The sequence below is a fragment of the Spodoptera frugiperda genome, chromosome 29 (genome assembly GCF_023101765.2).
Source record: "Spodoptera frugiperda isolate SF20-4 chromosome 29, AGI-APGP_CSIRO_Sfru_2.0, whole genome shotgun sequence".
Classification (NCBI taxonomy): Eukaryota; Metazoa; Arthropoda; class Insecta; order Lepidoptera; family Noctuidae; genus Spodoptera; species Spodoptera frugiperda.
Window position 1 is genome coordinate 2,791,523 of NC_064240.1, and position 24,278 is coordinate 2,815,800.

The following is a 24,278-nucleotide window of genomic DNA, read 5'->3' on the forward strand; positions in this document are numbered from 1 at the left end:
AAATAAAAAATCGTGTATATTATTTTAAAATTGTCTACAAGAAGGACATTGAAATAAAAAATACTCATCCATCCTATTATAGAAGAATACTTTTTCAAGGACAAAACATAAAACAAACAGTTTTATGTCATTGTAACAATCAGATCAATACGAGAAATGCGAGGTGCAGCGCACAGTTCCCACGATTACAAAGAAAAACCTTAATAAAATATTTATGCAATGCGGTAGTCGTATTATACTGAATGTACCTACAATAAAAAGATGCTTGAATTTTCACATTCCTAATAAATGTTTCTTTTTAAATTCGTTGTAATTCTGGGATAATCTTCAGAAGTAGGTATATTGCATAGGCACATTTTATATGTGAAATAATTATAAAATAGTAGTAATTTAGCTTCTCAGCAATAGCGGGTGTTACATAAGTACCTATGTTTTTCCAGAATGTAATCTAATCTGTGTATAATAGATACCTACTTTCAGTAAATTGTGCGTAAAGGAGTAGTACATCTCTAAAAATTTTCATATTATAATATAGTAGGATGTAGAACGTATATTTAGGCCATATAAGCCCATATAGGCATATACTAACGCCGTTTTAGCTAGGCACCTAACTACTTGTACTTGATATACAGGTCCAAGATTCATTCAGTTGTAAATTCTTAATTTACATAACTAGGTATAAATAAAGTCGGTTTGCCGTCTATGTCAGCTAGCTTTAAAGAAACTAGTATTTTAATTTGTACTGCCACATCGACCACATGGCAATGCGGTGGCAACCAGTCCGTTCACACGTACATAATTGTCTGCCAGCAATGTTTTACTTATTGATTTATCGATTCCATGTGCTCCAAACATTGTGGCTTGGCTACGCTTTTTATTTCTGATGAAAAATTTTATGAGTTTGTGTGGTTGAGTTTCCACCATTGGGCGACCACCAGTTGGTAATATAATCTTATGTTTATGATGTTCTGTAGCTAGGTAGGCACCAGAATCTGGAGCTGCGGACAACGTAAAAGGTTATCGGGGTTTCGGCTCAAAGCAGGACAAGGAACGAGGTAGTTTTTAGTCAGTAAGAGTGTGACACTCCCTCTCGCCTCACCCAAGGCGGGAGAAGACATGGGATGATTTTTCCCCTTTAAAAAAAAGGTAGGCATGTTTCGTCTCAAATGCTGCTGTTTATCAACTGATTTAGGTATGTAACTAACCGAAGTAGGTACCTACCAAAACAAAACAATACCCAACTGATGCATTATATCTAACCTACTCAAGTTTTGTAGATAATCTTAATAACTCCTTGACACACTTTAAGGTACGTAATGTCCATAAATATCTGTTCAAATTCGCAGTTATTTATCAATTGTAGGTACCTACCTAAGATAATTTCAAGGAGATTCTGATAGTATGACTACTTAACTATGTCTTCTTATTTATATTAGCTTAGCTACTCCCACGCGGTTTTTGGTTTCACACCCGGTTCTGCTCGGCTCCTAGATTGACCGGTGAAGTGTCTTGTAGCCTATAGCCTTCCTCGTTAAATGGACTATCCAACACAAAAATTCAATCTAATTTAAACCAGTAGTTTCGGATATTAACGCGATCAAACAAACTTCAGCTTTATACATTAGTAAATATAAAGATTAACATTCATGTACCTTAATATTAAATATTTAATAATACGTTAAGGTACTTAGTTGCTATTTGGTTTGACTTTGTAAAGAGTAAAGTACCTTAGGTATTTGTTCCTCCAAGGTGACTGGATGTCAGTGTACGATTGTAATCATGTAACTATTGTGCAACTTGAAGATACTGAGAGTAGACATTGTTCGGTTTGTAAAGATGTTGATAAGTTGGGCGCTTGTAGAATCTGTACAGATATTTGGTTTACAGGTACAAACATGTTTCGGGATCGACAAAAATGTTCCTGAGTCGGGCAAAACTTTACTGGGCTTTGTTCGACTTTTCGAAAATTTCTCCCTAGTAGCGAGTCTAAAATTGTTCCCAGAATGTACAGGACAATACGCTCACCCCTATAACATGTGACTAATAACAAAAATGGTGAAAATCGGGTGTACATTGTACACTGTCATTACATGTCATAATGACCTCTGCCTAAGTTCCTATTATCATAAGATGTCGAGCCACGGAGAGAACTAGAGCAACGCTCTGTTATCGGACGTCAACCCCTTGAAACAACTTCCAGTCCAGATAACTGAGGTCTAGACGTAGAACTAGAGAGCAGGAGGTACTTATAAATGTGTTCAACTTAAGTCGTACTAAGCCAAACTGGCCAAAGACTTTTTTTTATGAAACAAGCCGGTAAACGAGCAGACGTATCACCTGATGGTTAGCAATCGCCGCCGCTCATGGACACTTGAAACACCAGAGGCGTTACAAGTGCGTTGCCGGCTTTTTGGGGGTTAGGAATTTAAGGGTTGTTGTTCGGGAAGATTGGGAAGGGGGGAATTGGGCCTCCGGTAACCACACTTACACAACGCAAGCGTTGTTTCACGTCGGTTTTCTGTGAGGCCGTGGTATCACTCCGGTCGAGCCGGCCCAGCAGTGCCGAAGCATGGCTCTCTCACACTTATTCTTAGGTAGGTACAGACCAAAGTTGACCACCTCTGACTGCATCAATTATTCGTGAGACGCCGTCCACAATGAATCGATAGTGAAATGGGTCACTGTCATAAACACAGCCGATGCTCACGGACCATTACGCGCGGCCATCAAAGCCAAACGTTATAAATCACTTTATTTTCGAAACATACGTAAACAAGGATTTAGACCAAGAAGCTTAAAAATGAAGCACCAGCAAGTCAGTGTGGATTACTGGGCGATGCTAAAGTCTATGCTGATGTATGGAGTCCTGACTGCGCTGGGCTGGTTGATGCTGAGACTATTCAATGCTGTGTTCTCACTGCCACGGAGGTTGAGGACCCAGCAGGAGAATATACAGGCTACCTTGGAAGAGTTCCAGGTAGGTTACAAGTTACAAGTTTTTATGTAGATTTATTCAGTGTTAGAACTGAAATTGGTCCTTGATAACTTGAAGTCCATTGCGGAATAGAATGGGTATTAAGGCAGTACAAATCTGACCACTGCTTTCGTATTCTTATCAGGCGAAGAGGTTTTTTCACCCTTAAAAAAAAAAGCCGAAGAGGTTTCATATTATAAGTCTTAAGTTTTTAACTTAAAATCCTCAGACAGGCACTTTTAATACGTCAAAATAATTGAATATTGTCTATAAGTCGGTTTGTCAGTTAAGATGCGTACTTGTTCCTAAATGAAAATTAAAGTTTCAGGATTAATCTAAGGACAATTCTTATTAAATGTAGATAGGTGCTAAGTTCTGCAATCGTCTGATAATATGATGTCTACGTTATAGCTTTTCATTTGTTTCTATTATAAGTATTTGTACTATTCATTCGAAAGAGACGTGCTGAAAAAAATTAATAGGTAATCAAAATAAGGCTCGAAGCCCATCTGTAGGTACTTATAATTCTTAATGTCAATATTTTACAGCGACGATATCCAGACCTGAACGTGACGGAAGATGACATTAAAAACGCTGAGAAAGAACTGGAAGAGTGGAACAAAGAAATGGACGAAAAACTTAAAAATAAGGAACAGGCCGGCAAAACTAAATGTGAGATAGATGGCGTCTGTGAGAAATGTGACGAACCGGTCGGAAACCCCAAAGAAGGTTCAGAAGAGAAGAAAACTAAATAATGTCTAGCAAATAAAGTAATCAGATGTTTATTCTTCAAGTTAACTAGAGATAGATACCTAAAATGTATTCATAATATTATTATTATTTCTTGAATTAGTAAAATAATTTAACTAAAAAATCACGGTTTACTCATGAAAACCTCTACTAGTTTCGAGTCACAGGAGGCTGCGTTACGTCGCCACGTCTGCGCACGCTGCTCATGATAAAGAGTCCTTCTGAAACTCGAAACCAGTAGAACCTTTCCCGGTTAATGTACGTGAGAAAACAGTGTTTTTTTTTTTGTTAATTTAGTATGTCTCACGTTGTTATTATAAAAATATATCTAGTAAAATAATTGTTAAGGTAGATAGATGAAGCAAACATGCTTCATGCCTACAAATCCAGATGACATTGCATTGGAAATGTCGAAATTACCACCTTACATGTAAGTACTTGTTATAATAATTATATCGTTAGTATAAAACGCAGAATGTTTACTTAAAACGCAGTATTTTATCTTAAACCATAGTCATTATTTTAAATTCACTGTCTTTATTTTGAAGACGCGTTATTGCTTGTTGATATATAATATAGTTATTGTACTCGAGCGCCAGATGGCACCCTTGGCGTTTTAAGTCTACTCTGTTCAATAATTTACGTGAAATTATCATGGGTGTGAAAAACAATATATTCTTTATTGAAGGGTTCTCTTAATCTGTTAAACATTGCCAAACAAATTGTAGTATTACAAGAATGATTGCATCAGCCGTATCTATTAAACCATATTTTTTAATACATGGGTTAGTAATCTAAGCAATTTAAGTACATAAAACTCAAATACTCATCTTTATCTAATGCCCATAACATTGACTTATAGTGTGATACATTCATAGTACTTAATTTAATATTCTTTTAACTATTTTAAGCATCAACAACGAAGATTCACTTCTATATTTATCAATTATAATTATCCTTATTTACACAATGTTGTTTTCTTAAGATACTGCGCGAAGTTTATTTCTAGATTATTTCCTCTTACTTACAAAACATTTGTGATGCATTTGCGTTTGACTATATTAAAATAAAAAGCAGATAAACATGCTACGTGACATATGATAAGTAGCACGAAATGTTATGATAGGCCCGATGACAACTTAGTTTTACTTAAAATAAAATAGTTTCGTTAACGTTTTTAAACGACAAAATAATGTAAAATTGTGTTCTCAAATAACAATAAGAGGCAATGTAGGTATAAGAATTTAGAGTCAAAGTCGAATCTTGTGTCCTCAGCACATACACACACACACACACATACTTTACTTCGTAGATTTAAAAAGAGACGCGCGAATACGCACGTATGTGCGCGCCAATGCAATGAACGTTAGTAAAGTAAAGTATTGTGGTTCCGCGTTCGTGTATTAACCTACTATGTCTCAGCTGTACGTACACACAATAAAAGTGAAGTCATGCATCTTAAACATCATAAAATAAACCTGTCTGTACTGGCTTATCAATTATCATTTCCTGACTAATCTACGAACAAAAACGATTGTCTCGATTGCTAATGCGAATTAACTACTAAACATTATTTCAATAATGATGATCTTAAATGATGGTCTTTTATTCCAAAGTTTATGAGTCATTTAAGTGAGGGAGAGCCATGCTTCGGCACGAATGGGCCAATCGGAGTGATACCACGGCCTCACAGAAAACCGATGTGAAACCGTTTTGTTTCGTTGTGTGAACGAGGTTACTGGAGGCCCAATTACCCCCCTTCTTAATCTTCACAATTCCTGATTCCCCAAGAAACCTTAAATTCCTAACTAAAACAAACTCGTACTAAGCCCTCAGTAGTCTGTGATGTGATGTGACGTGCTCACTAGAGAATGTACATGAAGCTCACACTCCGATACATGGCAGCTTCAGGCGGTGTGCATGCTCGAATGTAATGCACTTCCTATGTGACGCGATATTTAATTAGTGAGTCAGTGAGAATTTTGACGTCCATGTGATTATTGCTACATGGCCTTCAATCACTTAAGGATTAGATGCCTATTGTTAGAACTAATGTTTTACGTATGTATTCTGAATTACACTCAACTATTGAAATCACCCGATGTTGTGTACCTACCTTAACAGACTTGCTGGGAGAAATGAAACTACTTATTATAAATCCTTAACACGTACGAGTACTAGGTATGAAGTAAGGACCTAGGTCAGATAAAGAAAAAAGACGAATAAGGGTGCATTTTTCCACCAGAAATGTGCATTACAAAGATACGCCGCCGCAAAGTAGCTGTGCTAGGAAGATGCGCAGCTCAAGTATGCGATGTATCGACAGTAGGGAAGCCATCCATAGCACGCATCTTTCCATATTAAAAACATAGTTTAGCTGAGTCCGTTTCCACCAGTGCTAAGTTATATGTACCAATAAAGATGATTGGTGGAAGCCAATCGCATCCACAGCAACGTAGCATAGCACATCTCTGGTAGAAAACACCCTAAGTCTTAAATTGTAATATGTAGTACATTTGGTGACAGTGAATACACATCATTGTATAACAAAATGTAACCACATGCATAGTACTAATGAGATCAAAACAAAACACAGCCGACACACCGGATTGTTTGTTTTTCAATGACAACTGCAGACTCCTTACAGATGTTCGACAATAAGTTGTGACTAGTAACTATTGAATCAGCGCCGTGTCGTGGTGACTAATGACTAACTAGCTTCTACGACAAACGTAGTTTATAAAAGGAATGATTGAATTTAAGTGTGTGAATCACTGATTCTGTGATTCTGTAGTGACGTTTTTATACTAATCGTGGTGTAACAAGTACTATTTTCCCTTTCACGTTTTTGTAATAATAAAACATTATTTATCATATTAAATATTATTATTAATAATAAGGATACTAAGTTGATGGCTACTCCAAAATAGACAAAAATAAATGCTAGGTTCTATTTTTGAAACACTGCTGCCCGCGCAATCAATACTTAGCTCGAGCACTTGTCTAAATTACACCCGATCAGACGTTCACCCCATGAAATGGAAGTTCCAGTGCCCATCGATAGATGGCAGTAAACCGAACAATACAAAAGCTCGCGAAACCGGCCCCCCGAGGCGTGGTTCGAAGAGCTTTCACCCCAGCTAAAATTTTATTGATCGGTGGCCAGAGTACCAATGCAACAGTAAATACACAGTCGTATTCGGCGTGTTTATTATTATCACTTGAGTTTTCGATAGGAGGAATACGTCCTCGATGTATAGATATGTTATCAAGTGCCGGTGCCGTAAACACTGGCAGTAATCAGTCTGTTGCATGGTGCTCTGTCCGTCAGCCGTGCCGATTACTCAATTAGCTGTGTCGTGATTGGTGATGTGTTGTGGACTGTAATGACGAGCTGCTCATCATGACGAGGTCCAGCTACCGTCCCCTGGTGCCCAGGTCTTCCAACAACTCCCTGGATAACAGAGATAATGGGTAAGTGGTTAATTGTTGTCATTCATTAAGTTGTTTATTATTTTTGCTTTTATTTATTACTTGCTTTTTACAATTACTTGATAAGGTCTGTTGGTAATTATTTAATTGTTTAAAAAAATTACGTTTAGCTTGGACTTGTGAGTGTATATTATAATTTTAATTTCTTAGTCTCCGAACTGTCAGATGATAATTTGGAGTAGAGTATCTGAGTACATTCCTTACTTCAATTACTGAGGTAGAAATATTTCAACGTGATTCAAAATCAGGTTTGGCAAAGGCTTGCTTTTAAGGAATGCTCTCATTAAATCCAGTTCGTTTGGAGATAAAATTTTGGAATGTTTAGTACAACTTATTTTTATCTCAGCACCCTGTGGCACCCACCTTCTGTTATGTGACAAAGGAATCTTACTTAGGTACATATTATTTAATGGTTTATTAAATCTAGAAAAGCAACTCCGTGTATAGGTAAATGTATGTACTATGATTCTTTTTTAAATCTTTGACATGTGGTCATTGATTTAACGTTATTTCTTTTTTAGTTATGTTTTTAACGTTTATTTAAACTAGACAAGTGGACAGTCTATTTTGTGATTGTGTCGTAATATTGATAGTAGTTATAGAGATGCTGTTAAGTTAGTTTGAGAACTTAGATAGAGATTAAGATTTATCGCTTAATTTATTTAGATTCGTTTGTTTCTCCACTTAGACTCAAAAAAATTAATATTTCTTCACATCAAGTAGCAATAAAATCTAAAGGAAAAATAGGCTCACCCCTATAACAAGAAACTTAGTACAACTGGTGAAAAGTGGGGAATACTACGAAGGCACGATCATCCAAAGATTCTCCCGCCTTGGGTGACTGGAGAGAGGGAGTATTAGACTCTTATTGACTAAAGCTACCCCTTTCCTACTCCTGCTCATCAAGCAGCCCCGGTAACCCGTTAGGTAGGCCGTACCATTATGTATACACCCTGCTTAGGTGTCTTTTCTTTGGATAAAAGGTGTAATTCAGATGATGAAAAATACAAACAATTTTTCGTCAGAATATAAAAATAAGCACCTAACAGGATTTTCACTAACAATGACGCAACTCGGTTCTTTCTTAGCAGAGGTAGGTACTAGGTATGATACACGTAGTAATTAACTACGTACGTACCTATATAATAACAATGACGCACTGATATAAGGAAAAGAATAGATCTAAGTATCTAACAATGACCTAAGAACTACATTAGGTATTTACTTAGCTACGTTTAGTCCGATTATATGTAGTTACTTAGTTTTTTTTAATGTGGAAAATGAAATGACACCTTTCGTTCTGAGTAAGGCGAGAGGGAGTGTCAGACTTACTGACAAAGAACCACTCCCTTCCAACTGCGATCAGCGTTATCCACGGAGTCCCAAAACACCAGAGAGATTACAATTGTCTTTTAGAGTTTAGGATTTAATGGAGTCCTTATGTCTGTTGACAAAAAATACCTCTCCACAAGTCTACCTTTTTTATGGGGAAATTCATCCAATGACTTCTCTCGCCTTAAGTGAGGCGAGAGGGAGTGTCAGACTCTTACAGTACTACTCTTACTGCCTGCTTTTCGAACCGGAGCTCCGGTAAACCCGCTAGGGAGTCCGCAACTCCCGATCAGGCATCACCCCTACAGCTGTGGGCTACCCAGCGGATTTACCGGGGCTCCAGTTTGAAAATCAGGAGTAGGAACGAGTGGTTTTTAGTCACTAAGAGTAAGTATGACCTTTTCGCCTCGCACAAGATGATACCCCCCCTTTAAAAAACCCTGTATAATTGTATATAGAAAACTATAAATACCACATATCGTTGTTTTGATTCAGTAATGAAACCTTCGCCACCTATCTTATCGTCCCTATCTGTTTACAAACGACACCTACCTTGTGTTACACACCATATTGTTAGCCGCTCTAATGCTTTGTTAGTCCAAACACTGCACTTCTTAGTACTAGAGCTCTTTGTAAATGAAATATTGTTTCAACACTTATGCGCTTCTGGTACCCTGGTACTCGATGAAACTCTGAGGTAATGGATGATTATATTTGTATTCTTTAATTTTAATACTTAATTCATAATTTATAACTTTTGGATTTCAATTTCATTACATACATAACCTCACACCTGTCTCCCATGGTTGTAGGCAGAGCCAAGTTTTTTTGAGGGGGAGCGGGTTATCGGGACTCCGGCTCGAAAAGCAGGAGTAGGAAAGGGGTGGTTTTAGGCAGTAAGAGCCTGACACTTCCTCTCGTCTCGACCAAGGTGGCAGAATTCATTGAATGATTTTCTTCCTTCAAGAAAAAAAAGCAGTGGGCTATTGGAGAAACCTATACCTATTCAGCAGAACATGGTGATGAATACTGGTATGAATTTGTTTCCAAATAAATTGAATCACTTAGCTGCGTGAATGTTCTTGATTAAGCTTGATATATGTACCTATTATATTTAGATTCTAAGAAAGTACTTACTTATACAATTGGTAAATCACCGCCAATACGATATCATAAGTAAACTAAGTACATATTCGAGTTCAGTACTGTCTGCTAAGCCCTTAATCTTTACGATAGCTTGTTCCGATTATCTGTCTAAGCCATACATGTTCGAAACGGAAACCGAACCCCCGACAGACAGTTTAATCACTCAGCCTAATCCGTAAAACGTGACGTAAGCATAGACAACAGCTGGTCAACTTACACACATCAGTAAAAAAAATGTCGTTAATAAACTTTCTGCTATAAAATTTCGCAATAAAGTCGAAAATTGAACAATTTGCATTTGATTTTAGGGAACAGAGAATAAAGTTCCCTAAGAAAAGGAGGATCCTCCGGGCGAAGTGATCAAGCCTAGCGGGCTTTCTTTCAACAAGATTATTATGTTTTTCAGCTTACTCACGTAACTATTTCGACGAGGAATTCGACGGCGAATTCATGAGCAGCATTCCGCGACACACGACGCGGTGACTATCGCGCTGCTACTCTACTATACTACAGCTAGAGTAGTAGATAGCACGGCAGTCGCGTTACGTGAATAAGAAGTAAAACATAACAATCAATTTATGTATGTCTCACGAAAGTAATACCTCGTATAAATAACTGCTGATGGCTTCTACTGATGTTGCCAAATAACATTAAATTGCCATCCATTACATCGCTGTCAGAACATCAGAAATTCTTACAAAACAAGAGCTACTTCGCATAATCCTCTTAAAAGTTGTTATTCGCTCGGTCGTTGACACTGAACAATATAAACTGATTGGCAGTTATCTTTAAGAACCCTACAAACATTTCTGAAGCTACTTCAATACCTAGCTAAAATGTGTTTCACAGAAGCTACTTCCAAACCTATTATTAGGTAGGTACGTCGCTAAAATTTGTTTCGGGGGACTTGATATTATCAAAAAGCTTTCAAGATTTCGTTGTGGCAAGACCTGCTTTTTAAGGGGGAAATAATCTAATGACTTCTACCACCTGAATTGATGTGGCGAGAAGGAATGTCAGACTCTTACTGACTAAAAACCACCCCATTCCTACTCATGTTTCGAGCCGGAGCCCCATACTGATGATAGTTTGTTTACCCATATGCCTGATTAAGACGAGACCTAATCTTCCAAATATGCAAAATTAAATGCGAAATACCACAAAGACTTTATTCAATAAAAATAAGTCATTACTACATTAAGGTTAAGGTACATTATGGAAAAGCCTTTTCCATTAATTTTGACAGACACAATCCCGTCCGTATTTAAATAGGGATGACTTGTTTGTCCGGTCGTTCCAAACAAATATTTGTGACCTTCAACAACTTTTAAGGTCACTTGGAATAGTAAGGATCTTATTACTATCAATAACAGAGGGCATGGCAACGGACTAGAATAGCTTGGAAATATTGGAATTGGATAAAGAAAGTTTTGGACGAAACGAGAGGGAAAACTTGGTATTGTTGAAGTGGGGTGACAAGTCAATAGCCCATCAAATTAGACTCTTTTTTAAAGGGGGGAAATCATCCAATGACTTCTCCCGTCTTTGGTGAGGCGACAGGAAGTGTCAGACTCCTACTGACTAAAATTAGAAACCACCCAGTATCCTTCTTTTCAAGGCAGAGCCCCTATTACCCACTAGATAGTCCGATATATTTATTTGTAAGTACATAGTAGAACTTACAATTATTTTTGATACTCGTATCACTGAATAAAGAGGCGACCAGGGTGACAGGAGGCAACTCAAATAACAAAGGAGAATTCAAAGAGGCCATAAAATAACTATAAAAAGCAGAACATAAACGAAATGTGTTTGTCAGTCCTAAGCAGGACAACAAGCTATTAACAATCTTACTTAAAAACTAGAAATATCCATCGAGCGTATATTCAAATATCATATTTTATTCCTAAAAGTAGCCTAACTGTTGAAAGATATCTGGAACTACAGGTCAGATTTGAATGTTTATTTTTGTGTTGGATAGAAGATAGAACATCTTTAAAATATAATAATTAGTAATTGCCGTCACACCCTTTTTTACAGTTAAGTACGTACATAGTTAATCGTTGATTAGATATCCAAATAATCTATTGACTGCTATCGATGACTATCGCGTGAAATCACAACTGCTGAAACAGACACGTAAATATCAGTAATATATCAAACCAATTATTAGTGTTATGTTATTGATCTACTCATAAATCAAAACTAAGTTATTAAAAACTCATTTTAATCTAATTTTATTAGTATCACAAAATAAACAGCACGTAGTAAAGTGCCATAAGGGCACACAGCGTTTATCAAAAATAATATCATGGTATCTTTAAGATACTCTGCAGAAATCTTAATACATAGTACTTAAACCTGATTTCTGTGGAATACTTCCACAGTTTTTCATAGGTAAATGTTTTCATAACTAAATTGAAAGAACCTAAGTATGTAAATCCATAGGGTAAATCTCGAAAACGCAATATTTTATTCAAAGAAAACCGAATTACGAAGGCACACAAATTTTCGTAAAGTAAAATATTGTGTGCGCATATTTTCTGATAATATTGCGCCCCTAGGACAGAGCGTAACTTGGAACCGTATTTACTTAAACTTTAAACGGGAGTTATGTCGACTTAGCCAAGTTTATGAAGGTTGCCGCTATGGGAAAACATGGAGCGTTTATAATAACTTTGTTAAATTGAAGCAGGTTAGCGTATTTGTTTATTTAATTGTAGTTTAAGACTTTTATTTATTTTTTTAATAGCTTAGTAGCCAAACGGAGCTAACGACAAAATAAAGAGCTAACTGCAGCAATAAAAGTGTGTGAAGATCATTTTCGCAACACTGTAAAGGAAAAGCATTTTAATATTGGAGAACTAGTGACAGTACCAAATTATCTACCAAACCTAGAAATAAAATAGAAAAAAAAACGCTCATCTGTTACACCGACAATGCATGGTCTTACTGTTACTAAATCTAAATCAAACAAAGTAGATTTTACATTAAACGCCACACAAGATGAACACATCACAAAATTTTGATTGAAGCGTTACACTCTGTTTAGTCTGATCCATTTCATGTCCATTCTCACGTTCAAATCTACCGTCAGACTGTTTGGTCTAACAAAAGGGTTTAAACACTTTTCGTTTGTTTAAGATCCAACAGGCAAACTATAAATATACATTATGTATAATTTTGTTGGACATTACCCTAGTTTATAGTCGAAGTCAAAGTCAAATCATTTATTCTTATTAAACCATATCGACGCTGGAAAGGCAAAATGTATTAAGCGCCACTTTGGTCGAAAATGAGTTATATATACCGTTGGAATCGCCTGATTTTTCTCTTTCGAATGGTCTATGTCACGCCTTAATTTGAGCACTTTGATGGCGGTTAATACACCGGTGATTTTAGACTTTTTCGTATATTTTTTTGTTTTAAATCCATTCATTTTTTTACTTTGGCTCATAAAGCGTACATGATAGTAACAAACTATTGATAAGTCATTTATACCTGCTTAAGTTTACAACTAGATTGGTTTTAAATCTCTTTACCTTTCCATTTTTCTAAAAAATAACGCAATAAAACATTTTACAGATTGGCAATTATTATAAAATCTAAACATAAGTCAATTTACTTGTAAATAAAATATATGTTTTTTGCGTTTAAAACATTTTACTTTTCTGCATGTTACAATTATTTGGACGTTAAAACAATTTTATCGAAAACATTTTATTACTAAAATGGTCGATAATACAATTTTACCTGAAGCTATTCTAATGTGTTTGTAGCACTTAAATTAATTTACCTAATGTAAAATTAATTGCATTTGTGAGTTAACCCTCCCAAAAAAGATTGATAAATACCAAACTATGGTGGTTAGACGGTAGTTCAAGACTGTCATTCACCGAGACCGCGGCTGTTAATCAGGGCCGAGAGCGTTGCGCGGGCGCTTCAGTCACCCATGCGCTGTCGACGAGGGAGTTCATGCTCGCTGTCACAATACACTGTTCGTAAATATGAGGAGTACCTTAGTTTGCAAACGTGTAATGCCAAAAAGAATTTACCAGATATTGATATAGAAAATGTTGAATATAGATATTTTTAATTTTCCAAAATGTGATTATTTTTTAATATTATATCGTCACGCTCTTTATCCCCGAAGGGATTGGCAGAGGTGCACATTATTGCACGTAACGCCACTGTATAATGTACATCCACTTTTCACAATTTATGTTGTAAGTCCCATGTAATAGGTGAGCCTATTGCCATACATCGGACACATTTCTAGATTCCATGCTATTACTGAGAAATTTTCGAAAAACCGAAAAAAGCCCAGCAATACTTCGCCCAACCCGGGAATTGCCCTTGCCCAGCAATCGCACTTGCAACCACTCGGCCAACGAGGCAGTCATTATTTTAATATAAGATTAAGTGAGATTATATTTTACACTTATAAGATGAATACTGATACAGAAGATGTTGATGAAGTTTTATGTTATCTATGTCTTGAATATGTTTCCAAAGTCTGATTATTTTTCATTTTGTATTTGATTAGTATAAGTCTAAGTACAAGTGTACCTATTAACTTGTGATATCTGATCTCTACTAGGTATACTTAAAAGTATTGCCTTTCCATGTTCCGTACCAAAATGGCAAAAAACGAAACCCTTATAGATTCTTCATGACTGTCTATCCAATAGTCCGTCCGTCCGTATGTCACAGCCATTTGTTTCCAAAACTGTTGGGCCTACATAGTTGAAACTTTGTAGGTTGATGTATTCTGGTAACCGCTATTTGGATTTCGAATAACAATTAATAAATTAAAAGGGGCACCCCATACATGGAACTGATTCAAAAAGTTTTAACCTATTCGTGATGGGTGTCTATCGATAGGACTTTAAAAAAGACATTAAGGTTCCTAAACAACTTTTCGTCAAAATCAATTGTTTGAAAGATAGACGTTTCCAAAGTGGAAAAATGAGTGTCCCCCCTCTAACATTTAAAATATGGGAGGGACAAAACTAAAAAAAAAAATATGCTGTAAATTTCATTTGAAACTTTCAAAGAAAATTGGTTTGAACGAGATATCATTATTACTTTTTCAGAAATAATACTAATAGAACTCGTCCGTGAACGGTGGCGGTGTGTCCTGCATGGGCTGAGCACCGCTAAGTCCTCAGGGTTGTGGTCGGCGACGGCGACCTCTCGCGCCCGGCACTGGTTCAGGCCATGGTGCGGAGCGAGAGGGACTGGGATGCCGTCTCCTCTTTCTGCGAAGCAGTCATGCTAGCTCAGGAGGAGGCGGGGCGCGTGAGAGAACAAACCTCCTCACGCCCCAGCCGTCGCAAGAGACACTCTGGGCGTCGGGGATCGCGGGACGATCTCCGGCCACCGTAAGTACGGGTCTGCGGACGGCGAGCAAGGGTAGCTCGCCGTCCGACCAGAACCAGACCCGTGCGTGCGAAATGTATCCGTTCCAATATCGGATCATCTTGAGCTTCTGGGCGTAACTTTATCGCTTACACTAAACTTCGGCTCTTGTATAGAGTCGAAGGCGCATCTGGCTGGTAGAAAGTTGGGTATCCTCTGGTGGGTGAGACGGCACTTCACACCGAAACAACTGCTGAGCCTGTACCAAGCGCAGGTTCGGTCATGTATGGAGTACTGTTCTCACCTTTGGGACGGCTCGGCTAAATGCCAGATCAATGCGCTAGAAAACATCGAAAAGCGTACCAAGAAGCTCATCAATGATGATGCGCTTGTAGAGGCTCGGCTTCAAAGCCTTGAACACAGGCGCAAGGTTGCAAGCCTTTCCGTTTTTTACCAGATACATTTCGGAGAGTGTGCGGGGAATTGCACAACTTGATTCCCCCGAGTCCTTTCCATTATCGAACCACAAGACAATCGGCGAGGCGTCACCGTTTCATGGTAGATATCCCACCCACTCGCACGAAGCGCTTCACTCCAAACTTCCATGTGCGAACTGTTAGGGAGTGGGACTCTTTGCCGGAGTCTGTGTTTCCTGATGGGTATAACCTGGGTGTTTTCAAGGCCCGAGTGAATAGGTTGGTTATGGGCAGACGTGCTCCATCGTAGGCCGCGTCATCACTTACCACCAGGCAAGATAGCGGCTAAACGTCGACCCATCAAACGTAATAAAAAAGTGCATTTTCAAAAAACGCAAATATAACTTTCTCGTTCATACAAACACTATGTATAACGAAGTTATTTTATAAGTTTTATATTATGCCATCTACTTGCTGCTACGGAACCCCTCATGGGCGAGTCTGACTCGTACTTGGCCGGTTTTTTTAAGACTGATTGATCTCAGAAGTATGTGGTTTATAATTTTTCTTTATTTTACGATGAAAAGTCCTTTTAAATAATATTTTTGCGTTATTTAGTTTTACCCGTAACTTCCATTATTCATTAATATTGTGAGATAATACTTAAAGCCCAGCGAAAACTTTAGCTTAATGCAAGATAAGACATTTTAGTTTTCATGGTCTGACTTGACCGGGTCTGATAAAACATTTTACTTAGACGTGTTAGTATGCTGTACAGAATATAACACATTTTTCTAGCTCAATTTTTGCAGCTTCTTGTTCGTTAAAACATGTTTTACCTGGACACGGTGAGTACGGTTAACTGACTTAAGTCAATTTTACCTAACCAAGATTATGGCCTGCATTGTATTAACTCCAAAATCTTGGACACCAAGATACCTAGATTATTTTCTATTATTACATTTCATAGTAAACGTTATTCGTAATAACTATTTTGAGTTTCAAAGAAAAAGCTCCAGTAATTAATTAGTTATGATTTTTTTTGCAAAATTTGAAACTTCAAATCGCTCTACTGAACAATTCACTTAATGGCGGTTAATACATTTTGCCTTTCCAGCGTCGATATATTTAGGTATTAACTTTTGAAACTAAGTATAATATGTAGTATAAACTATAAGTCATACCATGTACCATTTAATAAATATAAAAACCTGTTCCCGAAGAGATTTTAGGATTGGTTTTAATTATACTGCTCCCCTCCAAAAATGTAGGTATCTTACCTAGATATCTCTGCAATATTTATTGATTTTTGTTTAATATAAACTGGTGATATCATATTCATCGGAAAAGCCAATAAGTATACCTAGTTACATGATAAAAATTACATAGGTACATAAATAGGTACTGTTTAAATAGGTAAAAACAATGATTACAACCTCTTTTATCAAATTGTGTAACATTTTATTTTATGGCTTAATTCAGTAATGCACTACATTTACAATCGGGGCTACCTCCCTATCTGTCTGTTATCGATAATTACTCATGGCTTAAATTTTGAGTGTGGTCTGCGCAATCTTGTGCAAAATGTACTCACCTACCTAATTAAAAAGATAATGAAATAAATATTTAGGTATTATTAGGTCTATCAGTTTAAGTCTCTTGACCTAATGTATTTCCCTTCATTCATTTTTAGTCTAAAACTGTCCCAATTTAATATATCTCATGAAAGTTATAACTTAAAAACAATATTATAACGTAACCGATATACACCATCAAATTATATTATACGTACTTAAGCTGCAAATACACGCTGATACCATATTTTTGAGAGGGAAAAATGGAAAATCATCAAAGACTCCTCCCGTTCTAGGCGAGGCGAGAGGGAGTGATATACTCTTACTGAGTAAATACCACCCCAATCCTCCCCAATTACTACTGTAACCATATAGCTGTTCTCCAATCTCCATTCACGTGGCTATAGTTTATTGACTTTATTGTATAATGAGTCGTATCGTATGCTATGGTTCATTGTTAGTACGAGTAGCTCGCACTTTGACTCCGGCACATGTTTATGTATATGTATAAGTATAGTAGATATGTATATATGTTATCTAGGTATTACTTTGTGAGCCACGTGTGCGCAGGTACTTGTATAAACAAAGTAGGTATTAATGATGCATTATGTCGTGTCTTTAATATACAAGTCTTATATTACAATTTGTAATAGGGTAGATGACTATTTTTTTTTTTTAATGTCTCTCTGGAAGATTATTTTTAAATATAAGACATGTATTTTTTATTTTCTTACGAAAACAAATGATAAATGATATTTATTTCTGCAAGTTGGTTACAAGATAACACTTTCACAAGTCAATCTTTGAAATAAGTAGATTTCCTATCCGACTACTATAAGAAGAAATGCCGAAACAAACTCAAATACTTTCAGAGATCGATTAAATCGACATATTATTTAAAACTAGTGGTCGCCTAGTGATCGAAATTCGACCATATACGATTTAATTTACAATACCACTTTCCATACGTTCAAGGATAATTTTTATTTAACAAATTGCTATTAGTTTTGTGAAATTCAAATTAATGTATTCCGGCGGATCATGAATAACCAAACCTCCTTCAATGAGAAACCTCTTTTCATATGAGATGTGAGAATATCATCGCAATGTCTGTCAACTACGATGACGTTTTGTCAAATACGATGCTATGCATGGTAGTGTGTGTAATGTTTTATTTATTGATTAAATATACTTTATAAGCATTATTTTTGAAAAATATTAGCATTTTTCACTTCTCCTACACATAAACTATAAGTGTACCAAATTTTATGCTCCTACGTCCGCGCAATTTTCGTAAAAAGGTTCCGAAAGTTTTTGCATCACGTATTAATATATAGATATCGCGTAACGTCACTTCTAGTTATATTTTTTACGTAGAAATGACGTATTTACCCCACTTCCAAACTTTGATTCATTTTATCTAAGTATTGTAATCTTATATAGCAAAATAAAAAATACGCGTCTAATATTTTTCCATTACCTAACTGACGGACTAAATAGATTTTTAATTTTCATACCCCGTCATGATTAATAGGGATGCTATTAATCATCTTCTCAATGAAAGCTGCCTTTTTTGCTCACCAGACGGCGCTAATGTAGCGTGAGGTTTGTTCAACACCGTTCCATATGAACATAAGCTGACGACTAACTTTTTAGGTCATTGCCCTCAAAGCTTGCAACACTGCAAACAATTTTCACCCTTATCATCTTAATTAGTTAATAATATATTACTACTGCAGCGTTATTTTTAATAGAGTTCATTTACAAATGCGTCAGATCTTGCATCTATAGGTAGTACTTGCAGTTATCAGAAATTGCGTTTTATTTTTTATTTTATGTGTGTCTTATCTGTTCTATAAATATAAAAACGTTTGTTTAAAATAGTAAGTTTATTTACTAAATACAATATGTATATCAATATTTACCGTAATCAGAATTAAATATAGAAAGTTTACTTTCGTCTGATGAGGACTAATATCAATTCAAAATAATTATATGATCATTAAATAATTTACTAAGAGAGCTGCGTGATCCAGTTGAGGCAGTCAGTGAGTTGAGGGATGTTACCAGAGACCCAATCGCCCAACCCAACCCCAACCCTCGAAACTCAACTCAACCAACTCATTCAACCGTCAACACACTTGTAACTCCGCCTGGCGTTTCAGGTATCCAAGAGAGGCACATAGAATAGGTACTTACTTACCATTAAGTGATAGGTACAAAATAGAGACTACTCGATAATTTTTTTAACGCCTTTTTATGGAAACTTTTATCAAACAAAAAGATCTTTTCTTATTTATCAAGTCCAGTACTATTTCGGTCAGTAATTATACACACACATACACAAAGCGCTGTGCGTGTGATGACGTTCGTGCCCCCAGACCTCAGAGTTTATCATAGTTTCACTGTATTTAGTTCACAGACGCAGTATCTACGTAAATTGAATAAATAAATACCTACATATTTTACTGATACAATACAATACAATACAATACAATACATACGAATACGAATAACTTAAGACATTAGTTAATTAGACTTTTTTATTGTTATCTCAAACGCTAAGTTATTTACAAAGATAGATTTACTTTCTATATAACATCAAATTGTATTGAAAAAATTTACGTTGAACGAAAACATAACGAGAAAGCGTTCGGCGCTCTGATTGGCCGGCGCGAATTAACTAACCAATCATAGCGCGGAACGAGCTCTTGTTTCGTTTTCGTTCAACATAAAGCATACTCGTACTAAGGGTACAGGTACCGACTGGCTCCGTGCCTACCAGCTGTTTGCTAGCACTAATTTGTAACCTACTTTCTCGCAATCAACTTTCGTGTAGACTTTGCTAATTCTGGCTAATCTAGAAAGATATAAAAAGGAAAGTTTATGGCCTCTGAGCCCTTATTAGTCTTGTCGGGTCCTGTTATGAAAATTCGAGGCTTATTTTTATGTATGTTTGTAATACTTGTGTATTTACCGTAAGGAAATGGGATCTTTATTAAATTTTGTTTATACCGACGTGAAACAACGCTTGCGTTGTGTTTCGTTGTGTGAGTGAGGTTACCGGAGGCCCAATTCCCCCCTTCCCAATCCTCGATTCCCCAACAACCCTTAAATTCCTAACCCCAAAAGGCCGGCAGCGCATTTGTAACGCCTCTGGTGTTTCAAGTGTCCATGGGCGGCGGCGATTGCTTACCATCAGGTGATACGTCTGCTCGTTTATTCTCATGTATTCCATAAAATAAAATAAAAATTGGAATTAAAAACTGCCTTATTCTTAACTCAGCAGTAAGTTAGTATATTATACAGGGTGACTTTGAATTCGACGTATTCCTCTCGGGAGGTGATAATACAACTAATTTCCTACAAAATTAGCCCTGAGGTCCTTGGGCGGAAAGTGGCTAGTTTCTGAGATAATCAACATTTTTGGTTTTGGTAAAAAAATCCCAATTTGATTACAAAAACATCAATAAATAAAAAAATACTGGTTGGATTTTAGTAGTTTTAGTTTTAATCAGTTGCCAATACATCAGTTTTCATTTATAAATACTAATAACGGCAGAAATATCATTCGTTTTAAAACAGCAAGTAATTTCTTATCAAATTTTGTTTTGTGTCACTAATTTGGACAATAGAAAACTGGATTTATTTCAAAAAAAATATATGACACTAAGCGTACAAACTATTAGAAAAACTTCCTTGGTTTATTAGCTACCCAGAACCGTAAAATTATTTACAAAGTTCTCAAAAACAAATGAATTAATTAATGATAAGTAGAGTGTAAAGAGAAAAGGGCAATTTCAAAAACATCTTTATTTGCAAAATTTTGTTCAAAGTGACCTCCCCTATGACGTATACATGCCTGAATATGCTTCCTTATCTCTATGACGGTCACTCTTGGAATGAATATGCGTCTTATTTCGTCATAATCTTCAAATATGTTTTGGAGAAGAATTTCGATGCACGGCCAATTCCCTCAGCACAAAAAAGAGATTTCATGTAAAAATCAACCAGCGTTAGATTTTGGACCCCGCGCTTGCCATGTAGTTGGACCCCCGTGTCAATATAACGCCTGGGAACCAAGGTATCCAACCATAGTTCGATATAAAGCGCAGGATACACTAACACAATGTACATTATTAGCCCCAAAAAAGTCAACGAAATCCGAAACAAGCAAAACCATCGGGTTCACGCGTACGGTTTTAATTCAAATGTTTGCATGGGTATCATAAATAATTATTTGATTGGACCCTATTTTTCATCCAACAATTTAAATGGTGAGAATTATGAAGAATTTTTAAGGAATGAGCTATTTAAATTTGAATTTAGAAACAAGATGAATTAACTTATTCTACTTATTGAATTAATTTATTAATGTGATTGACGAATTTATTCCACACGACGATTGTCAAGTGCACAGAGTCAAGTGCATTACGAACTACTGTGCGGCAATGGTCGGATATATTGATTCTCAGGCATTGGATTAGTAGGGCGGTCCAACTACATGGCATGCACAATGACGAGAACCTAACGCCGGTTGATTTTTACATGAAGTCCCTTGTTTATACAGACGGAATTGGCCGTGTATCGAAATTCTTCTCCGAAACATATTTGAAGATTATGACGAAATAAGACGCATATTCAGTCCAAGAGTGACCGTCATAGAGATAAAGAAGCATATTCGGGCATGTATTCGTCATAGGGGAGGTCACTTTAAACTAAATTTTGCAAATAAAGATGTTTTTGAAATTGCCCTTTTCTCTTTACACTCTACTTATCATCAATTAATTCATTTGTTTTTGAGAATTTTGTAAATAACTTAACGATTTTGGGTAGCTAATAAACCTAGGAAGTTTTTGTAATAGTGTCATATATTGTTTTTGAAATAAATCCAGTTTTCTATTGACCAAATTAGTGACACAAAACAAAATTTGATAAGAATTTACTTGCTGTTTTAAAACGAATGATATTTCTGCCATTATTAGTATTTATAAATGATAACTGATGTATTGGCAACTGATTAAAACTAAAACTAATAAAATCCAACCAGTATTTTTTTATTTATTGATGTTTTTGTAATCAAATCGGATTTTTTTTACCAAAACCAAAAATGTTGATTATCTCAGAAACTAGCCACTTTCCGCCCAAGGACCTCAGGGCTAATTTTGTAGGAAATTAGTTGTATTATCACCTCCCGAGAGGAATACGTCGAATTCAAAGTCACCCTGTATAAGGTTTTGCTAGGTACCTACAAGGACTTTAATCCCTGTGGTTTTACAACTCAAGTTAATCTAGACTATTTTAGTGTAAAAAAGTCCTAGCACTAAAGTTTTATGTCCTAGCGATAGATGAAATATGGCCGCTTAGTTTTACGAGACATGCGAACGTTTGCCCAGCTGTACTTAAACGATTTTATTTTAGGAGATGAGAGAAAATACGACTTCTTTTAGGTTAGTTTTCCACCAAAGATGTGCTGTGTAGCTATGCTACGAAGATGTAATAGCTACGCTGTGAAACTATGTGACCGTTTCCACTGATAGTAAGCCATGTAGCTGTGAGGAAAATGCATGCGATGCGATACTCGAGTATGCGATGTATCGATAGTAAGGAAGCCATGCATAGCACACATCTAAAGTACATATTCCTATTACGCATATTTTCATATAAAAGATGTAGCTTGGCTGAATCCGTTTCCATCAGTGCTATGTGTACCAATGAATATGATTGGTGGAAGCCAAACGCATCCACAGCAACGTAGCATAGCACATCTCTGGTGGAAAAGAGTCCTTAGTCTGGTAAAATTCTATCTTCGATATCTGTTTTTTGTTAACCTAGGCAATCTTAGAAAAACACTATCGTTGGCGATCTAGCGTCAATGTTCAATGACAATTGTTTGGTCAGATTTCGGTATTTTATTGTAGCTCTTAATATAATCGTGGACCTCAACACTTTTTTTTTTTTTTTGAGGGGGATAATCTTCCAATGACTTCTCCCACCTTGGGTGAGGCGGTAGGGAGTGTCAGAATCATGTTGACTAAAAACCACCCCGTTTCTTCTCCTGCTTTGAGCCGGAGCTCCGGTAACCTTTTACGTTGTCCGCAGCTCCGGATCGGGGGACTTCAACACTTGGGTTGGGTAAGGGTATATGTTGGTATTTTGGTTGGTTATATATGTTCGTATGTAAAAGTTATTATTCCTCAAATTACAAAAGCGGGTAGTAATACTCGTAAAATGTCCCAAGGATAACAATTCCATGTAGACAAATATTTTTCATCAGTGCAGACCTCACTTTTAATTATAAGATATAATTACCAGAATGCCAGCGCTTAATTAAATGAAATGTTGATGTTGCATAAACCAGGAAATGTTACTATTATAACATTTGTTTACGTTCCTAAAGCTGCAACTGAGAAAAGAGGTTAATGATGTCTGTAAACTCTTTGTTTGTTACGTTTAAACTTTTCACACTCTCGCGGTTTACTACTAACATAATAAACTATTATGGTATTGCCATACCATGCTGAATATAGTTTTATGGGGTCGTAATATTATCTACGAAATGCATAAAGTATTTGGTTCGTTTTATTACGGTTTAACATTACGATATTTTACAGCTTAATGTTACGTATCACAAATTAAAATGAATACTGCGCTTTGGTGTTTATTATAAATTGAAATAACAATGATATATTTCTTGATTTATAGTATAAATATGTAAAGTTTGCAATAGTTAATGTGTTTACAACATCATATACTAGTTAATATTTTCGCAGACTTTCACCCTAAAGTTGATGAAAAGTAAAAAGAAGGTATGGCATTAAGTTCACCTTATGTACCACTATTTATTAGTTGTATTCTGTACATTAAAGATTGAATAAATAAGTAAATAAAAATGATTTCATATTTATGACACACGCTGTTTGCTTCGGGAGAAGATCAATAAGCAGAAAGATAATTAATAAAGGTACAAAAACATAACTAATAAATAACGATTTACTTACGTACATCAATGGAGAAAAGCTCTACTAGTTTCGAGTCACAAAGGGACTCTTCATCATGAGCAGTGTGACGCCGCGCAGCTTAATGATACCGTAATTTTTTAGTTAATTTAGTATGTCTGACGCTGACGATAGTTAGTTATTATAAAAGTACAAAAACGTTCTTAAAAACCGAATAGTACGTTAGTAGTTACGTTTATATATCGTATCGTCAGAGGTCATGTAAGCTTTGATG

The 24,278-nt window shown here is 36.2% G+C and overlaps 2 protein-coding genes across 3 annotated transcripts in view; both read left to right on the forward strand.

Moving 5' to 3' along the window:
- Positions 1 to 2,666: 2,666 nt before the first annotated feature.
- Positions 2,667 to 4,694, forward strand: LOC118268404 (uncharacterized). The gene is made up of 2 exons (XM_035582873.2): positions 2,667 to 2,977; positions 3,523 to 4,694. Exons 1-2 carry the CDS (start codon positions 2,801 to 2,803, stop codon positions 3,727 to 3,729), a joined length of 384 nt encoding a protein of 127 aa, XP_035438766.1. The 5' UTR covers positions 2,667 to 2,800; the 3' UTR covers positions 3,730 to 4,694.
- A 2,168-nt stretch (positions 4,695 to 6,862) lies between these two features.
- The window catches only part of LOC118268147 (uncharacterized), a 96,052-nt gene continuing 78,636 nt past the window's right edge, over positions 6,863 to 24,278 (forward strand). Inside the window, exon 1 of one of the 2 annotated variants that reach the window (XM_035582460.2) lies at positions 6,863 to 7,198. In XM_035582460.2, the coding sequence (XP_035438353.1) occupies positions 7,128 to 7,198 (71 nt within the window). In that variant the 5' untranslated portion in view covers positions 6,863 to 7,127. The remainder of the gene's footprint in view (positions 7,199 to 24,278) is intronic. The other variant, XM_035582458.2, reaches the window with a different exon arrangement.